General features: G+C 42.9%; 1 protein-coding gene across 2 annotated transcripts in view; it reads left to right on the top strand.

The window, feature by feature from the left end:
• AFG2B (AAA ATPase AFG2B) overlaps positions 1-17,740 on the top strand; it is a 270,060-nt gene that overhangs the window by 155,649 nt on the left and 96,671 nt on the right. For both annotated transcript variants that reach the window (XM_078684773.1, XM_078684772.1), the window contains exon 7: positions 7,094-7,318. In XM_078684773.1, the coding sequence (XP_078540899.1) occupies positions 7,094-7,318 (225 nt within the window). The remainder of the gene's footprint in view (positions 1-7,093; positions 7,319-17,740) is intronic.

The raw sequence follows: 17,740 nt of genomic DNA, 5'->3' as shown, positions 1-17,740 counted from the left end.
CTGGCATGCAAGTTTGTTATCCTCACGAAATGAAAGATGAATGATTTCAGGAAGTTCTCCAAAAGCAATATGACTAAGACTTCTAGACACCTGAAGCTGCAAAAGGATTATTGCAAGATTTTTGTTTAAGCATGTCTTGCATTTTTTTTAGATATTCCACTTTCGCTTTGACACAAGGAAATTACTATAGTTTTAACCAAATGAGTGGTGAAGTGTGGGGTCTTTAAATTAAAGGCTCAAAATATTTGATAGGTTAAATTGAGTAGAGTCTTAGCCTCTGAAAGCAGCTAATGCAATCTTCTTAGACCATGATTAATAGAATCCTACTTTCTGGTGCTTTTGTCCAGCCTGGTGAGACATGGAGCACCGACTTGACAGGAGTCATTGAAACTTTAAAAGAGCAGCCCAATCGTCTTACCTAACTCGGACTATGGCAAAATCAGAATCTGTAATACCATGTCACAGCTGTCTTGGGGAATACAAGATTTAAAGTTCCAAAGGTGGAAAATCCAATAATCAAGCATGTTTACAATAGTATTGGCATGTTTGTGGATGCCGCACTCAAAATCATGAAGAAAGTCCAGTGATTTTGCTTCATTAATCAAATAAGCTACATCAGGTAAGAAAGATCAGCACATTAAACACTTGCTGCGGGCTGCTGTGTGTGACCACCAAGTCACTGCTTTGTATCCAAAAATTGTTGACTAAACCAACCGTAAAAGATAAGATTAGTCGATAAGAGTACCATTAAATGAAGCCATCATATTTACTGTATTTGTAGCACCACGAGAATGAAAAGCTGTATTCCCAAGCCCTGTTAACCGTTATGACAGAGGCACGTGAGCCCCAGTAACATATCTCAGTGATTAACGCAAGAGGATCTGTTAATCTTTGAAAAGACATATGAACAGTGTGTGCAGTCCTAGCCGTACCAGATACCTAACTTCATTGAATGTTGGCATGCAAACAGTTTGGTTTTCTAGACAACCGAGCAGTTCATTTATTAAACAACTTGGAAATAACAGAGCAATTACCACGGTTTGAATATTTCAGTCTAAAATCTGACATACAAGACCCCTAAACTTTCTTTCTACAATGAATTTTTTAGGATATGTAACACTTATTTCTCAACAGAAGTACTACCTATATTTTCTGACTACCTCCAATTTACAGTTAACACTACACATCTGAATGAATTTGCGTATATTTTCATATGTACTAGTTCGTTCAAATGGCCAAAAGTGTGCGTACCAAACTTTAGAAAGAAAAATACATTCTCTCGCATTCTTAGGCTTATTCTCAGTGTTTTCAAGCAGGAGTCTTCTGTAATTATGTAAGGGGTTTTGATGCTACCTAGTGCAAGCACTGAATTGTACGAAAATTCACCTAAGCCTTGTATAACGTTTGCTTTAACACAGTATATATTGTTGGTGATGCCATTAAGCAAGATCAGTTTCAGATCTGCTCTATTGGATATTACCTGAGTACATGGTTTGTTCCCTCTGCTGCATTCAAATTGGGGACAGGGTCCATATTCCAGGACAGTAGAACAAGATGCAGCACTACCTTACTCATGCTGCAACTGCAGAGTTACAATACTTAATCTATAAATGTCCACTGTAATCCACAATTGTAATGCACACATCGCAAGTCTTTTCAATTTTCCTGCCGTAGGGACTTATCATTGAGCATACCTTCATTGTAAATGAGATACTCTCTGAGTGCTGCTGCATTTGCAAAGCATTGAATGGTCTTTGGCTGCAAAGAGCAGATGTCAACTTGTCCATTTTTGGTGTGTTTCACTGGACGTCTGCAAACTACTGCACTTAGGCATCTAGAAGAGCAGGCAGCCGTTCCATGGACTTCTTTATGCTCTGTCCACCAACTGTAATGTCCTTTGTACAATATGCCAGTGTGAGTTGCATTGGTTACCTTATCCTTCTGAGTGACAGGTGTTGCAATACATTGCAAATGCTGAAGTGATGGTCTTTTGTCTACTACTGGGCTCTGTCATTGATTTCACTGTTATGCACAATGAAGCACACACGTGATTGCTACCTCATAATTTGATGGGCTTTCCAATCGCACACTGCCCTTGGCGTCCGCAGAAATTTTTCCAGGGGGGGGCAACATTTTTACTTCATCACCATCCTCCGACATGATTGAGCACAAGTATTAAATAAACAAATAAAAAAATCTAATAAGACAAAGAGCTTAAATAAACAAAGAAACCCATGGGGTGGGAGAAAAATCATGTGAGGCTTCACAGCAGATTACCTGGCAACCACAATGAAACAGAGGAAAAAACAAGCAAGCATTGGCATAGCCAATAGGTCTCGCCTTTGGGACCTTATAAGTGTTTAGCCATGCAGCACTTGAAGTTGTTGCACCAAGGATATTGTACTAGACAACTAAACACTTATAAGGTCCCAAAGGGGAGACCTATTGGCTATGTCAATGCTGTTTTTTTTTTTTTTTAAATGACAAGCAGTGAATGGTTTTAAAGCCAATTCAAAAGCTGTCACCAGTGTATGTTAATCGCTATCTCAACTGTGAGACTGCTCTCCTGCTTCCCAATTCTATTAAATACAAATGATGTAAAAAGAACATCCCTTTCTGAGCTGCACGGCTCATCCTACCCACGTTTCATGCGCAGATTTGAAATACTGATGGTTTGGGCTTCCCGGAATTCAACTTGTTGAGAGGTAGAGAGAGAGAGGTGTAGAGAGGTAGAGAGACAGAGGTAGAGAGAAGTAGAGAGAGAGAGGTAGAGAGAGAGGTAGAAAGAGGTAGAGGTAGGGAGAGAGAGAGAGAGGTAGAGAGAGAGGTAGAGGTATAAAAGTAGAGAGCGGTATAGAGATAGAGGGAGAGAGAGAGAGGGAGAGGGAGAGAGAGAGAGGGAGAGAGTTAGAGGGAGAGAGGTAGAGAGAGAGGTAGAGGTGTAGAGGTAGAGGTAGAGAGAGAGTGGGAGAGGTAGAGAGGGTGAGAGAGGTAAAGAGATAAAGAGGTAGAGGGAGAGGTAGAGAGAGAGAGGTAGAGACAGAGAGGAAGAGAGAGAGGTAGAGAGGGGTAGAGTGGGTAGAGTGAGAGGTAGAGAGAGGTAGAGAGAGAGAGGAAGAGGTAGAGAGGTAGAGAGAGAAAGAGTGGTAGAGCGAGAGAGAGGTAGAGCGAGAGAGAGAGAGAGAGAGAGAGAGAGGTAGAGAGAAAGAGAGAGCAGTAGAGAGAGACGTACAGGTAGAGAGAGAGAGAGAGAGTGGTAGAGAGAGAGAGAGAGGTAGAGAGAGAGAGAGAGGTAGAGTAATAGAGGTAGAGAGAGAGGTAGAGAGAGAGGGAGAGGTAGAGGTAGGGAGAGAGAGGTAGAGGGAGAGAGGTAGAGGTAGAGATAGAGAGGTAGAGAGAGAGTGGTAGAGGGAGAGGTAGAGAGGGAGAGAGAGAGAGAGGTAGAGGTAGAGAGAGATAGAGAGAGGGAGAGGTAGAGAGAGAGGTAGAGAGGGGTAGAGAGGTATAGAGAGGGTTAGAGAGAGAGATAGAGATAGAGAGGTAGAGTGAGAGAGGTAGAGGTAGGGAGAGGTAGAGAGAGAGGTAGAGAGAGAGGTAGAGAGAGGTAGAGGTAGAGAGGTAGAGGTAGAGAGGTAGAGAGAGAGGGGTAGAGAGAGAGAGAGGTAGAGAGAGGTAGAGTGAGAGGTAGACGTAGAGAGAGAGCAGGAGAGAGATAGGTAGAGAGGTAGAGGTCTAGAGAGAGAGAGAGTGGTAGAGAGAGTGAGAGGTAGACGTAGAGAGAGAGCAGGAGAGAGATAGGTAGAGAGGTAGAGGTCTAGAGAGAGAGAGTGGTAGAGAGAGAGAGAGAGGTAGAGAGAGAGAGGTAGAGAGGGGTAGAGAGAGAGGTAGACGTAGAGAGAGAGCAGGAGAGAGAGAGGTAGAGAGGTAGAGGTCGAGAGAGAGAGAGAGAGAGAGAGAGAGTGGTAGAGAGAGAGAGAGGTAGAGAGAGAGAGGTAGAGGTAGAGAGAGAGGGAGGTAGAGAGAGAGAGATGTAGAGAGAGAGAGAGGTAGAGAGAGAGTGGTAGAGAGATAGGTAGAGGTAGAGAGGTAGAGAGAGAGAGAGGTGGAGAGAGAGAGAGAGGTGAAGAGAGAGAGTTAGAGAGAGGTAGAGGTAGAGAGAGATTGAGAGAGAGGTAGAGCGAGAGAGGTAGAGGTAGAGAGAGAGAGGTAGAGAGAGAGAGAGAGAGGTAGAGAGAGAGGTAGAGGTAGAGAGGTAGTGGTAGAGAGGTAGAGAGAGAGGTGGAGAGAGAGAGAGGTGGAGAGAGAGAGAGGTGGAGAGAGAGAGAGGTGGAGAGAGAGAGGTAGAGAGAGAGAAGTAGAGAGAGAGGTAGAGGTAGAGAGGGAGAGGTAGAGAGAGAGCGGTAGAGAGAGAGCGGTAGAGAGAGAGAGAGGTAGAGAGAGAGAGGTAGAGAGAGAGAGGTAGAGAGAGAGAGGTAGAGAGAGAGAGGTAGAGAGAGAGGTGGAGAGAGAGGTAGAGGTAGAGAGAGAGAGGTAGAGAGAGACAGAGGTAGAGAGAGAGAGAGAGAGATAGATACCGAGAGGTAGAGAGGTGTAGAGAGGTAGGTAGAGGTAGAGGTAAAGAGAGACATAGAGAGAGAGACGTAGAGAGAGAGGTAGAGAGAGGTAGAGAGATAGGTAGAGAGGTAGAGAGAGAGGTAGAGAGGTGTAGAGAGAGGTGTAGAGAGGTAGGTAGAGGTAAAGAGAGACATAGAGAGAGAGACGTAGAGAGAGAGGTAGAGAGAGAGGTAGAGAGGTAGAGAGAGAGGTAGAGAGAGAGGTAGAGAGAGAGGTAGAGAGAGAGAGGTAGATAGGTAGAGAGAGAGGTGGAGAGAGAGGTAGAGAGAGAGGTGGAGAGAGAGGTAGAGAGAGAGAGAGAGATAGAGAGGGAGAGGTAGAGAGAGAGAGGTAGAGAGAGAGAGGTAGAGGGAGAGAGGTAGAGAGAGACAGACGTAGAGAGAGACAGACGTAGAGAGAGAGATAGTGAGAGGTAGAGAGGTGTAGAGAGAGGTGTAGAGAGAGAGGTAGAGGTAAAGAGAGACATAAAGAGAGAGACGTAGAGAGAGAGGTAGAGAGATAGAGGCAGAGAGGTACAGAGAGAGGTAGAGAGGTAGAGAGAAAGGTAGAGAGAAAGGTAGAGAGAGAGAGAGAGAGGTAGAGGTAGAGGTAGAGAGGTAGATTGGAGATCCTAGCATTTCCAGAGCATTAAAGGCACTACTCATTTGTAACGTCATTCCTTTCACTGCACATCCTGCTTTATCTAAATAACTAGGGCCCTCAAATACAAAAGGATGTTGTGGTCATAAAGCTTACAATTTGCAGCATCACAGTGGTTGCTACTGCAAAACCCCTTTTTAGAGTTGTGTATAACCTTCATGAATGACAAAAGGGGTTCTGCATCTTACTTCATATTGGAATTTGGAGGGGCAGTGGAAAGGGTGCTATCTTCAAATTGCAATTTACAATGACATATATCAATGGTTTTCAAACGCAATGGCATTCACAAACCATTGATCTGATACCAACACTGAGCTGCAGTTGGTACATGATTCAGAAAAGAAAAGTTGTCCCTTTGGGACATCTTTCCCTTCGTGAATCATGGCAGGCGACAGTGAGTACAGACAGTGGTCCAGGGGCTACACTCGATGCTGCAATGAACATGAGGGACTACCCCTTTGGAGCTCAAGGCGTAAACTCTTTAATCCATCTCATATGCAGACCCTTCATATGCAGTGCTTATGGTGCAAAAAACAGGCATATCGTGTGTGGTGCAGACACTTCTGTTCAGTTTTAACTCTTTTTCAGTTGTCAACAAAATATTTTAATTCATATTTTGGTTTCCATTGTTAACTGTTTTTAAATATATCCAATATTTTATTTTAGAAATAATGGATATATTAAAAAACGTATAACAACAGTTAACAATGGAAACCAAAATATGAATTAAAATATTTTGTTGACAACTGAAAAAGAGTTAAAACTGATTATTACCATGGAAAAGAAATTGATGAAACTTTAATATTCGCTGAAAAGTGCACACATCCATCGGAACAGCAGTGTCTGCACCACACACGATAGGGTATACGAAAGGGCACCTAAAGAGTAGGTACCAGGATGTAGCAGCACCAACAAAAGAAAGGAATATAGCTTGAGTACGAATAAATCACGAGTGCACAGAAGGACTTTCCAATTGATCTCGCAAAAAACAAGCAGACACACCCATTGCATCTTTGGGCGAATTGTGTAATTCGGTGCCGCGTTAATGAGGCTTTGATGGTTTTCACCCCTTCCTAGGGCCCCTGGCTGGAGCTCCACTCTTCCTTAGCTTGAAAAATGTGATCCCCACCCGAAATTCGACTCTAGGTGCGTCACTGCTTCAAGCTGTGTGAGCAGCCAGGCCCGGACCTTCTCTCTTGCCCATCAGCATCAGTTTTCCCGCTCATCAAGCAGGACCGTCATTGCAAGTGCTTTCTCACGCTTTTAAAATTGACGGCCCTGCAGACAAACACCACTGTGGGGGCTATTAATAGTGACGAACCGGTGTTCCAGGGGGGGGCAAGTGCCCCCCCTTGCCCTCCCCTGCGGACGCCCATGCTTGTGCCCATTTTACATTGGTGAGAGGGCAAAGCATTGGACTTCTTCCAACGGTGAGCTATTCACATGTAATGCAGCACTGCAACAGGGCCCGTTAATATATCTGGGCCTCTATCTTTCGAGCGTTCGTATACGTCATAAAAGCAAATGTTGTACATGAAAGACCCTGGTTATTCTTTAAATATATGTTATTTTATTTCTTCTAAATGTGTGTGTCATGTCATGGCCCTTACTCTGTTGTACAGTCAAATCTGGTATTCGAGTAGTGCAATTTGAATTAACTGATGTCTGCACTTTTATGAGCATCCAGTGCATCACAATCATTGTTATTTAATTCTTAACCTATCTGAAATACTTGGAAGTTCTTTTTAAATGAAAAATCCCAACCTATATGATGAAAGATTGTTTGAGCTGACTGAGCAAGCTATTAATGACAAATAATGTTTCCATCTTGAATTATCAGGTCTTTCGGCAAGCCAGAGCAAGTGCTCCAGCAATTGTATTCCTCGATGAGATTGATTCCATCCTAGGTTCGCGTTCTGTTGGCCACACTGGACATGGTGTGCAGGAGAGGGTTCTTTCTGTTCTGCTCAATGAATTGGATGGGGTTGGGTTGAAGGTAACAGAGAGACGAGGGAATACACAACTGCTCATGGAGGAACACCAGAAAAATGAAGGTGATGAGGAGGTATGTTCAAAGAGACATTACAATTTATTTATCACTGCTATGGAATGTAAATGTGGTGTTGTCATTTGTGCTTTAGCAAATAATTCTGATCCAGTAGAATCATGCACACCAGACCATACCATCTTTAACAGCTGCTCGTCGAATATCACCTTTCCCGAAGCCACACTTCAATACTTGTTTACGCCTGGGTAGATGGAGATTTAACTCATTTCAGTGGACAAAGACATAAGAGACTTTCAGAAACATGACTAACATAACTTTCACTGTGTTTTGATTGGCCTTTGCTGAGAAATAAATGGTAGAGGTTTACTTAATTTTGCATTAATGTGTAACAGTTAAGTATTTTGAGAGTTGTGATTAGTGCTTTACTGTGGATACATTGAACCGAGGGTGATACCTCTTTATTCCCCATGCTTGGTCAACCTGTTGCAGCATGAGCCCTAGAAATATCTTCAATGCATGCTTCTGCAAACCTGCTGCCATCCATCCACCTGATGACATTCGAGCTGTCTGCTTGAGTTTTTCACTTACCTCTGCTGACACCGTTGCCACTGACCCACAACTCGCTTTCTCCTGGCGGTGTTGGAATAAGTTGTCATCGCAGCCAGTGGATGTTACCAACAACCTCACCAGCATGATTCCACTGGAGCATAATAGTCTCTTACACAGGCTTTTTCATACCTTCTAGTCCAGTTTCCCCACCCGCTGGCATCGCAGCCACATATCAATATTTGATTTTGATTTTGAAGTCTGTTGCAGATGTGCCCAGTGAACCATTTAAATTGATTCTAAATAGATGGGGCCACAGATCATTAGTAGAGTTGAGCCTACAGGGAGGGAGAAATACCAGTAGTTTTAACTTACTGTAGAGTCACATGTATTCTAACCAATGGTTCCTCTAAATATTTTCCTCTGTGTGCGCCAGCAGTATGTTTGTGGGTACAATTTTCTTGACTGTGTGCAGGACCAATAGTAGTAAGGGTCCACTAAACAAAGTATTGGGGTGGGTGGGTGGGCGAGTGAGCTATTACATTTAAGCGGTGGTGGGAGAGCTCGCTATTCGAAGAAGGAGGCTGAAGAGGCCCACTGCGAAGAATTATTAAAAAACAGTTAGCCAATGACGAGCAAGACTGTCCACACTTGCTTCTAATAGATATCCAGTTCTGCTGTTTGGACTCTTAATGTGTTCCCCTGAAAGTCCGAATTGCTTGCCGAGGGTGGCAAAATGTTTCTTTTTTGCCAGTAGGAAACAGGCATCTACCTACTGAGCCTCCCAAAGTGGGACAATCACCAGAGAAGTATAATCCAGAGTCTTGCCTGGTTGGCGCAAAAAACAGGCGCTAAGGGGGGACGTTCTGTAGTGACCCAACGGTAGAGGTAATTCTCGTCTCAGAATTTAAAAATACTTTCTGCTCCTGCCAATCCCCATCGATTTAGGGAGGAAGTAGAAATAACAGCAGATTAAGGTTACCTTTGGTCTCAGCACCTCTGAGTTGTTCACTTGGGTTTATTAAGGGCACCTGGGTTTTTTTAGAGGGCACCGTGATTGACACAACAAACCATCAGATGAGTAGGGCTGGTGAAACCCCCCTACAAGTATCTACATATATTACTTAAATTAAATCAAAACATCTGGCCTAGCATCAGAACTGAAGAAGTCATTCTCCCGATTGTACTCGAAACAGTTATACATTTCTGAGCAAAATCAGACGTTTTGTTGGGTAAGTGGGAGAGAAGCACTGCTAAACATTAGCATATTTTCAATTTGAGCCATATGGTGCTACTATTTTCAAACATGGGGCTAGTGGGAAATGAAAGTAAACATATTTACAAAAGCTCAAACTGCAACACACTCTTCACAGGCATCACCAGCAAACTCATGAAAAGACTAAAGAAAACAGCAGACAGACTGATCCTCAACCAGTTCAAAAGCACACACAGCACCCAGCACCTGAGAGACCTCCACTGGCTCCCCATCTAAAAAAAAGAGTCCTTTTCAAACTTCTGATCCACGCCTAAAAAGACCTCCATGTCCAAGGATCTGCATTTATGAATCACTGCTTGAACTTCTACGAACCTTCCAGGAACCTTCGCAACGCCCACCTCGCTCCCGGACAGACTCTGTCACTGCCACACCGGAGGACGCTCCTTCTTCCACCTCACGGCCAAGTCCTGGAATGCCCTCCCCCTAAACCTCCAAACATCAACCTCGCTGACAGACTTCAGGACGAAGTTCAAGACCTGGCCTTTGACTGAAAAGCACAGCCTAGCGCCTGTATACTCTCACAGGTGATAAGTTGAGCTCTACAATTACAGCATGATTGATAAAATCCTATTTAGCTGATACAGTCTACGCTCATTGAATAATCTCCAACTGACCCAGGTCCCCCAAACATATTCAGAAAACATCCTTGTAGTTTTGCCTCCTCCTAAGTTATAGCAACCATGAACTCATCCCTCATCTGGAAAGTTCTCCACCAATCTAAAAATATCTAATATTCAGCTGATACTTGAGAAACAAGGGCTTAATTACATTGATCCAGCAAACTATAGGCCAATAACCAATGGTCCATTGCTTTGAGAAAATCATTTGAAAGGTACCCTTCTTTGCAATCAGAATGGTTTCTGCCATGAAAGAGTAGCTGAATCAATGTTACTTTCAATCTGTAATGACCAGAAGAATATGGTAGATTCCAGTAAAATAGCCCCCTTCCTCCTCTTTTACTGCCTATTGGCTTTTTGACACTGTGGAGCATCAGCTACTACACTTCAGGTTGATTAACACTAGAATTTAAGGCACCGTTACTAGTTGGATCAAGACTTATCTTGTAGAGAGAATCCAAATTGTCACTGACTTTCATTCTGAGTACCACCATTTGCTAACCAAATAGGTGTTCCTAAGTCTCAATTTTACTTTTTTAAAGTTTACCTGTTGCAGCAGCAAGAAATTGTTTACAATTTCAATCTTAATTGCTGTAGCTGTGCTGACCGCTTTTTAACATTCTTCCTGGGGTGTATTACAAAGGTCTGACCTCCTCCACAGTCTAAAGTGTAGAAATCAAACTGCCATCAAACACTCTCCACAAGTAAAACACCTAGGTCTGATCATCGACTCCCTACCCCTTGAAACTCTGGTCAGCCAAGTAACAAAAAATGCATTCTTCACCATGACAATACTGTGCCGGAGCATGACCTCTTAGAGCTCTAGTGCTGTCTTGCAAGGATTATGCAAATGCGCTTTATACGGGACCCCCAAGATGCTTAATCTGCAAATTGCAGTGGGTCTAGAATAATAAAGCAGGTGCAACTACATCATGTCCCTTTTAACAGTTTACACTGGCTCCCAATGGCTAAAAGAATCTTTTTCAAGCCTACTGGGTGATCCACAGACCACGACCCAACTTCAATCAATTAAAGATCAGATTCTACTGCTGAAGGAGGACTCGGATCCAGAATATAATACCTATTGATTGGTCACTTTATAAAAAGACTCAACTGGATGGGCAGTCTTCCTCTGTAAAGAATTGTAATCTCTGGGGCACGCAGACAACTAGGATAATCAGAAAACCGCCTTGAATTTAGAAGGGATATAAATGCTTTGCAGTTTTCTGAAACATAATACCAAATGAAGGAGACTCCGAAAAATCACTGGTCAGTAAATGCAAGCAGGCATCCTGCCTTCCTACTATACTCCTCTCATAATATTGTGCGGAGACACAGAAGCTTTAATGGAGCAATACTTCACGTGTCCTGCTTGGATCACAGTTCCAAACCTCAGACACCTCTCCCAGCTCTTTCTACTTAGACGCAACTGCAACCAACATCCTTTCATCCGTGCACGCCAAGGATTCCCAGAAACTGGAAGCAGATTGGTGCTTCACAACTTCAAGGGCAAGAAGTGCTGCTTAAATGATACAATTGCAATAACTACCTAATCAAACAAGCTTTATGCCTTGCAAGGGATAATGTGCAAGGGATAATGTGCAAGGGTATATGTGCAGTACAAATACCTAAACATAGAATAGAAGAAGTCTGTTCCAGTAAAGTAAGTATGTATACAAAAGCAATTGATTGATAACTATTTCTGCTTCATACTACGACCAAAGCAGCTTCAAGTTCGCTTTTGTGGTATGCACTCGACCCTAGTAGATAAGGTCCCTGATAAATAGAAGAAGAGACACTAGTGCTGGAATTCTCAATTCCGAACAGGATGTCCAATGCCCCCTCCCCGCCCAGATTACGGATTATATTGAGTTACTGTGCCTGGAATTGGGGAATTTGTGCAGGGCCTGCACCATGTAAAATCGGTATTTGTGCGTCATGCTATCCCTCGGGATACCTCTCTAACTGAAATGTAGTAGGCCCCTTGGTTTATAAATATAATTTTGTTATTTATAGTGCTTGCTCGTGTGGTTTTGTGGAATACTAGCAACACAAATAGCAGGTGGTCCTAGTCCCCAGTGCCATGGTACCCAGTGGCGTCGCCCCTCTGCTTTCAGCATTGGAAATAAAGGAAAAATAAAATGATAATAACTCCTTGTTATGAGCATTTAATTTATTCCTACTGCGGTGTCTTTGCAGGGCGGGCTGCCCTGTTCTCAGAGCAGGGGGGAGGAATGGTCACGCACTGTAAGTGCGCAATGACTGATTGGCTGGCCCTCTCGCGCTGGCCAAAGAGTCATGTGTACTTTGCATGTTATCCATCCAGGCAGCATTACAACCAGGGTAGAGAACATGCCTAGGCTCACATTTCCTGGCTGAGCACCGAACCACTATGCTCAGAACACTCACAAGGCTGCGACGATGGAAAGATATGCGGCAAAGAGGTCAATTTTTTAAATTATTTTTTACAACCCCTTTCCCCAATATCCCCCCCTACCCTCCACCCCGAACCCGTGCCGGCCGCCACTGGTGGTACCTCCTTTTATCCTCTTTGAAAGTGCAAAAAGAAGAGTTTATTCTACTGCACTCCATAACCTGCAGATTATACACAGGTCAGAGAACAAAAAGTTCAGCTCTAGTTTACAGCTTGTACAGCTTTTGAGGGGGGAGGGGAGTGGATTCAGGAGTGATAACCCCTCAAATAAATGTTGATGGCTTGGTAGTTGGGTCGGGGAGGGGCCTGAGTAAGGTCTGTTAGGTCAATTTTTTTTCTTGTTTCCCTGACGACTTTAACCTGTTCGGTTTTTGTATCCGATACCTAGTAAAGGTAAAGGAATTTTGAAAGTGCACTACTGATCCCAGCATGCAACACTTAGTTGAACTCACCTGTGAGGCCCACTGATGGCCAATTCAATGAACATGCAGAGGGGGAGTGCCTTTCCACTATATCTGTGCCGTATCATGGAGCCTGTGACCAAGGACCTGTGCTCTGAAACGCGTAAGGCAATGAAATGCATCTGAATGAAAATGCCAGTTTCCTATTATCAAAAGAATCATTGCAATTCATCTGCTTTTCGAGTGCGTCTTCAACTGTTTTGTTGAAAGATATATATATATATATATATTGTTGAAAGATATATATATATATATATATATATATATATATCTTTCAACAAAACAGTTATATAAAAAATGACAATTCATCTGTCATTTTTACAGAAAGAGAAGAGCACTCCTTGTAGGGTATATTCAAATTTTATTAGCAAGACAGATAGCAACAGTGCAGCGTCAGACGCGTTTCGGCATATCGTGATGAAGGTTTTTGAAGCCCATGTGCGTCTGATGCTGCACTTTTGCGATCTGCCATGCTAATAAAATTTAATATACACTATGAAGAGTGCTGTTCTGTTTCTTAAAAAATGACAGAAGACTAGTCAGATTAACACCTATGGGTGTTTTATGAGCATCCCGACGATCAGGTTTCACGTCATCCAAACACAGACACCGGAAGATATATATATATGTATATATATATATATATATATATGTGTGTGTGTGTGTATGTATTTATATGTATGTGTGTGTGTATGTATATATATATATATTCTCCAGTTTGGTTCCAATTCGGGATATGCAGCGCTCACGTCGGTGCGTTATCCTGCGGCTGAACCCACGCCGCTCCACATTCACCAACTTTTCCCAGCCAGGGGAAAAACGGGTCGCACACCCAATCACAGTTTTCAAATCTTCTTTATTTTCACGATAACAGGGCTAACAGCGCGCTAGATCTACGCGTTTCGGTGTATCACCACCTTGCTCACGATCATATATATATATATATATATATATATATATATATATATATATATACAGATACATACATATACTACTTTTTGGAATTTTCAAACTTTAGCAATAGTATACTTGGAAAGCTGCGCTAGTCTCAGGTTTCCAGGTATACCTCTGATAATCACACACCCAAAATGTGATAAGAAGAAAGCTTTCAAATATTGTAACCACAGACAATACCTGTGTGTAGCATTTCAATCCATCCTTTTCTGCTCACTGTGCCATTCTCAGCAGAGGGCCTGATTTAAGGTTTGTCAGGCTGAATAAAGGCAGACAGGCTTGCAGAGGACTTTACATCTTGCCACCCTGCCTTTATTCCACCTACCAAATTTAGCGATATCCGCCGTCCGTCATGGCGTTTCCTATCAATGAAGCAAAAGTTTGACCGACCAGTCCATCAAAATCTACAGCTGAGTGTCAATCTTTTTCAGTTTTTCAAAAACTAACTTCCAAGGTGGAAACTTGTTTTTATATATAAAAAAAAAAAACGAATGACCCCCACAACATAAGAGTTTCCTACCTTATTGTGGGGGTCATTCTTCAGTTTTATAACTGTCCCTTAGTGACGGACAGTAAAAAAAATAAAGCCACCTACTGGCCACTCTAAATAGGGAAGCCGGTCGGATGGCGTAACTCCGACAGCACCTACTCCATTTGGAGTTTGGAGAAAGTTTTACACCAGCGGAGTAAAACTAAATTTTACTCTAGCATGAAACTTGCTCTCTACCTGACTACAAATTGGGTAAGCAGCCCTTAAGTTTGGCAGCCAGCAGGCTCCGACATTGCTGCAACAGCATATCTGTCTGCTAAACTCTAAATCAGCCTCAGAAGCCCACCTAATGCAATTTAGCACTGACCCTGCTCTTCTTGGGAACATTCGATCTCAAAACTTGGTCATCTCACTTATTCACCCTGCCCACTGCTTTTTTAGTTGGGAAATTTGGGACTTATACCTCCCCCAAATCTCACTGACTAAGCTATGCCCCTAACTGTCCATCCATGTTCTTTATGATTTATCCAGGTGAAAATATCCAGTACTGCTTGTGAGCATCATGGATAACACATGTGTAATTTGCCTTAACATTATTGTTATGCTGTCACACTCTTGAGTGTTGTATTGTGCTTACTTGTCAGGATGTATATCCGTCTTGTCGGTTTCCCCTCTCCCCCTCATTTGTCACGCAGACCATCAGACGATTTTCTTGGAATGTTGGTAATGACAGTTGAAGAGTGATGCGGGCAGTGGGCATTCTGAGAGAAGTGTTTGAACATGTGGTTAATACAATGTTGTGCTGCTACCTGTGGCTCCTGTGGTCTTTACAGATCTGTTTGGGCGACGAGCGCAGGATCGTGTCGTACCTGCTGAACCTTCCCCCTGTCGTTCACTGGTAGGTCAGAGGTGCTCATTCCATTTCCTGTGACTTTGCCACTGTTTCATTTGACTACGTGTTGGCACTTTATTAATCTTTCTGACTCCGTGTTTGTTTCCCTGTGTTACCGTAATGGCCCTTCTTGCTGTTCTCAGGAAAAGCTGATGTTTACTGCTACCCTCCGGGCAAGTACATGTTTCCTAACCTCACTCCGTGGATGCCCTGCAAATGTTGGACTCTGTGGCATGTCTCCATCAGGTCCCTTTGGGGCTGGATACAGTAATGGTCATGCCATGCAGACCACCTTCATTGTCAGTGAAACACCCCTTTGATTTCCTGATCAGGCTGTGTACCTCATCGGCTATTCCTTACACACTGCTTCCTCTGGCTTTCTTTGACTGCTTCATCTGGCTAAACTTGGTAGGGCAGGTCCTCCTGTTGCAGTTGTTCGATTACCACATCATTGAGCCTTGCAACCACTTTGTGGCGAAGCTGCACTTGGCACATTCTACTTAATATCTCCATAATACCTGTACTGCTGATTGCCATGCCTTCCATCCTGTAATTGTGCTGCAAAATCAGTCTATATTGCATGGTTGTGGAATACATTCCATAATAGAGACTTTTAATTGGCTTACCTACCATGGTTGGAGTAATGAACCCAGTAACAATGACAGCCACCTTTTGGAGCTGCCAAGTGCGCCCAGAGAAAGATGGAAGCATTGGATAAAAAGCTTAGGAATGCAGCTTGTAAAAATTGTCAGAATGGAATATAGTGCTGAACATAAAAAGGTTCTTTTGTAGCACTGTCTGGGCGCTGAAAGGAGACGTTTATTTGATAATGTGACACCTATAGAAAAACCTGAAGGAAAAGAAACCTGGAATTACTACATTGAGGTGAAAAATTGGAAGAATATTTTGACCCAACCCTCAAAATTATTATAGAAAGTCATAATTTCCATTATAGGAACTAGGCACAAGATGACTATTGAAGTGTGTGTTGCAGCACAAAACATATGAAATGATGCGTGGCCAAGTGGTCATGCACATGACACGTGTGAAAGCACAAGAAAGGTTGCTATTCCACAAGAATCCTACCCTTGACAAAAGTTATGAGGCATTAACATGCTTAAGTAACAACAAGGCACAGCTAATGACATTTAATCTTGTGCACACTAATAATCACGATGAATATGAAATCTGCAGACAATCAAATGGGAGGTATCTATCAAAAATGAATGTTACCGTTGTGGATCAAACAAACACGTAGCATCAAGAAGAAATGTCCCAGAGAATGTCCCAAATGTGGCAAAAAGAACTACTTTGCGAAGGTGGGTCGGGCAAGTGTTCATCCTAAAAAAAAGTATTTAGTGTCCAAGAAGATGACAATGAATGCACTAATATTGATGAGCAACTTGATGATCACATGTTAATGGGTGCAATTCTGGATAAAGGTGCTTAGGCAATACTGAGATACATTGTGCAAGTTAATCAGCAGAGCATGGAGGTTTTAGTTGATACTGGATCAGGTATCACAATTATCTCTAAGTAGGAGTATGACATATTGCCAAAGAAGGAAGCATTGCAAGCAAGTAAAATTACATTCGGTGCATATGGCAGTTGCAAAATCCGTCTTGAAAATGCCTTTTTTGCCACTTTGAGTTTTAAAATGCCAAAGTAGATGTTGTCAACCCTGGTGTCAGTATCTGGGCTGGTCTGAACAGCAGACTCCTTATGATAGGAAACCCATGCAAACTCCTCACGTTTACTGTTGCTGACACAAATCTTTGTGAGTTTGAGTCCGTCTTCACAGAGAAGTAGGAACAGTTGAAGGGTTTCCAACACTTCATCTTACTTAAAGAGAAAGCCATACCCTTTAATCAAAGGGTGCACATTGTACCTTTTACCGCATGTACGGAAGTTAATGATGTACTGAACAAATGGCAAAAGGAAGGAGCAATTGAACCTGTATGAGCATCCTCATGGTTGTTCTCAGTTTTGATGGCCAAAAAATGGAACGTAAATACCACAGGTATGAACACAAAGTTTTATCAGCCACACATCCGAACACTTCCCTCAGAATGCCCGCCACCGGCCTCAGTGCTTAGCTGTCAGTTTCAACCTACCAAGAACAGTGCGTGATGGTCCACGCACACAGACACATGGGGAGAGAAGGGGAAGCCGACAAGGTAGCTAAACTCACTACAGCAAACACAATACAACAACTCAACGGTGAAACAGCATAATAATAATGTGAAGGCAATATTACTACATGTTTTAGTCAGCTAAAATCTTTGTTCACAAATTGGCCTGTTGCCAAGTTAATGTGGAATACAGCATACAATACCTGTTGAGACAGTGCCACACAGAAAAAAAAGGTAAAGCTACTCATTTTAAAGTTATCATGCTGACCAACAGAAGGAAAGAAGAAGGAAAGAAGAACTGTGTGTTCGAGGCATATGGGCTGCAGACCACACACTGTTGCATTAGATCACCATCAGGTGGTGGGCCCGGATGATTACACTTTGTTGTTGTCTTGGAAGAGTCTTTGTCTGGTGGATGACTCCTCCCTTAGACTGTAGTGCGCTTGGGCATCGACTCCATCTTCAGATTGTTTTTTTTCCGCCATCGGGCTCAGATGTGATTATCGTTCGGTCCCGTTACCGATCTCTTGTCGAATCCATAAATCAGTCTACAACATCAACATCGTCTTCGACACTGATTCCGGTCGCACGCGTCGAAGAAAGGCTCCACTTCTCGATTCCAGCGCTCGTCGGGCCCAACTGCGCCATTGGGCCTTTGGCTCATGGAAAAAACACCG

The sequence above is a fragment of the Lissotriton helveticus genome, chromosome 3_2, assembly GCF_964261635.1.
Source record: "Lissotriton helveticus chromosome 3_2, aLisHel1.1, whole genome shotgun sequence".
Classification (NCBI taxonomy): Eukaryota; Metazoa; Chordata; class Amphibia; order Caudata; family Salamandridae; genus Lissotriton; species Lissotriton helveticus.
The sequence above is the reverse complement of the archived record's forward strand: the minus strand, read 5'-3'. Positions and strand labels throughout refer to the sequence as shown.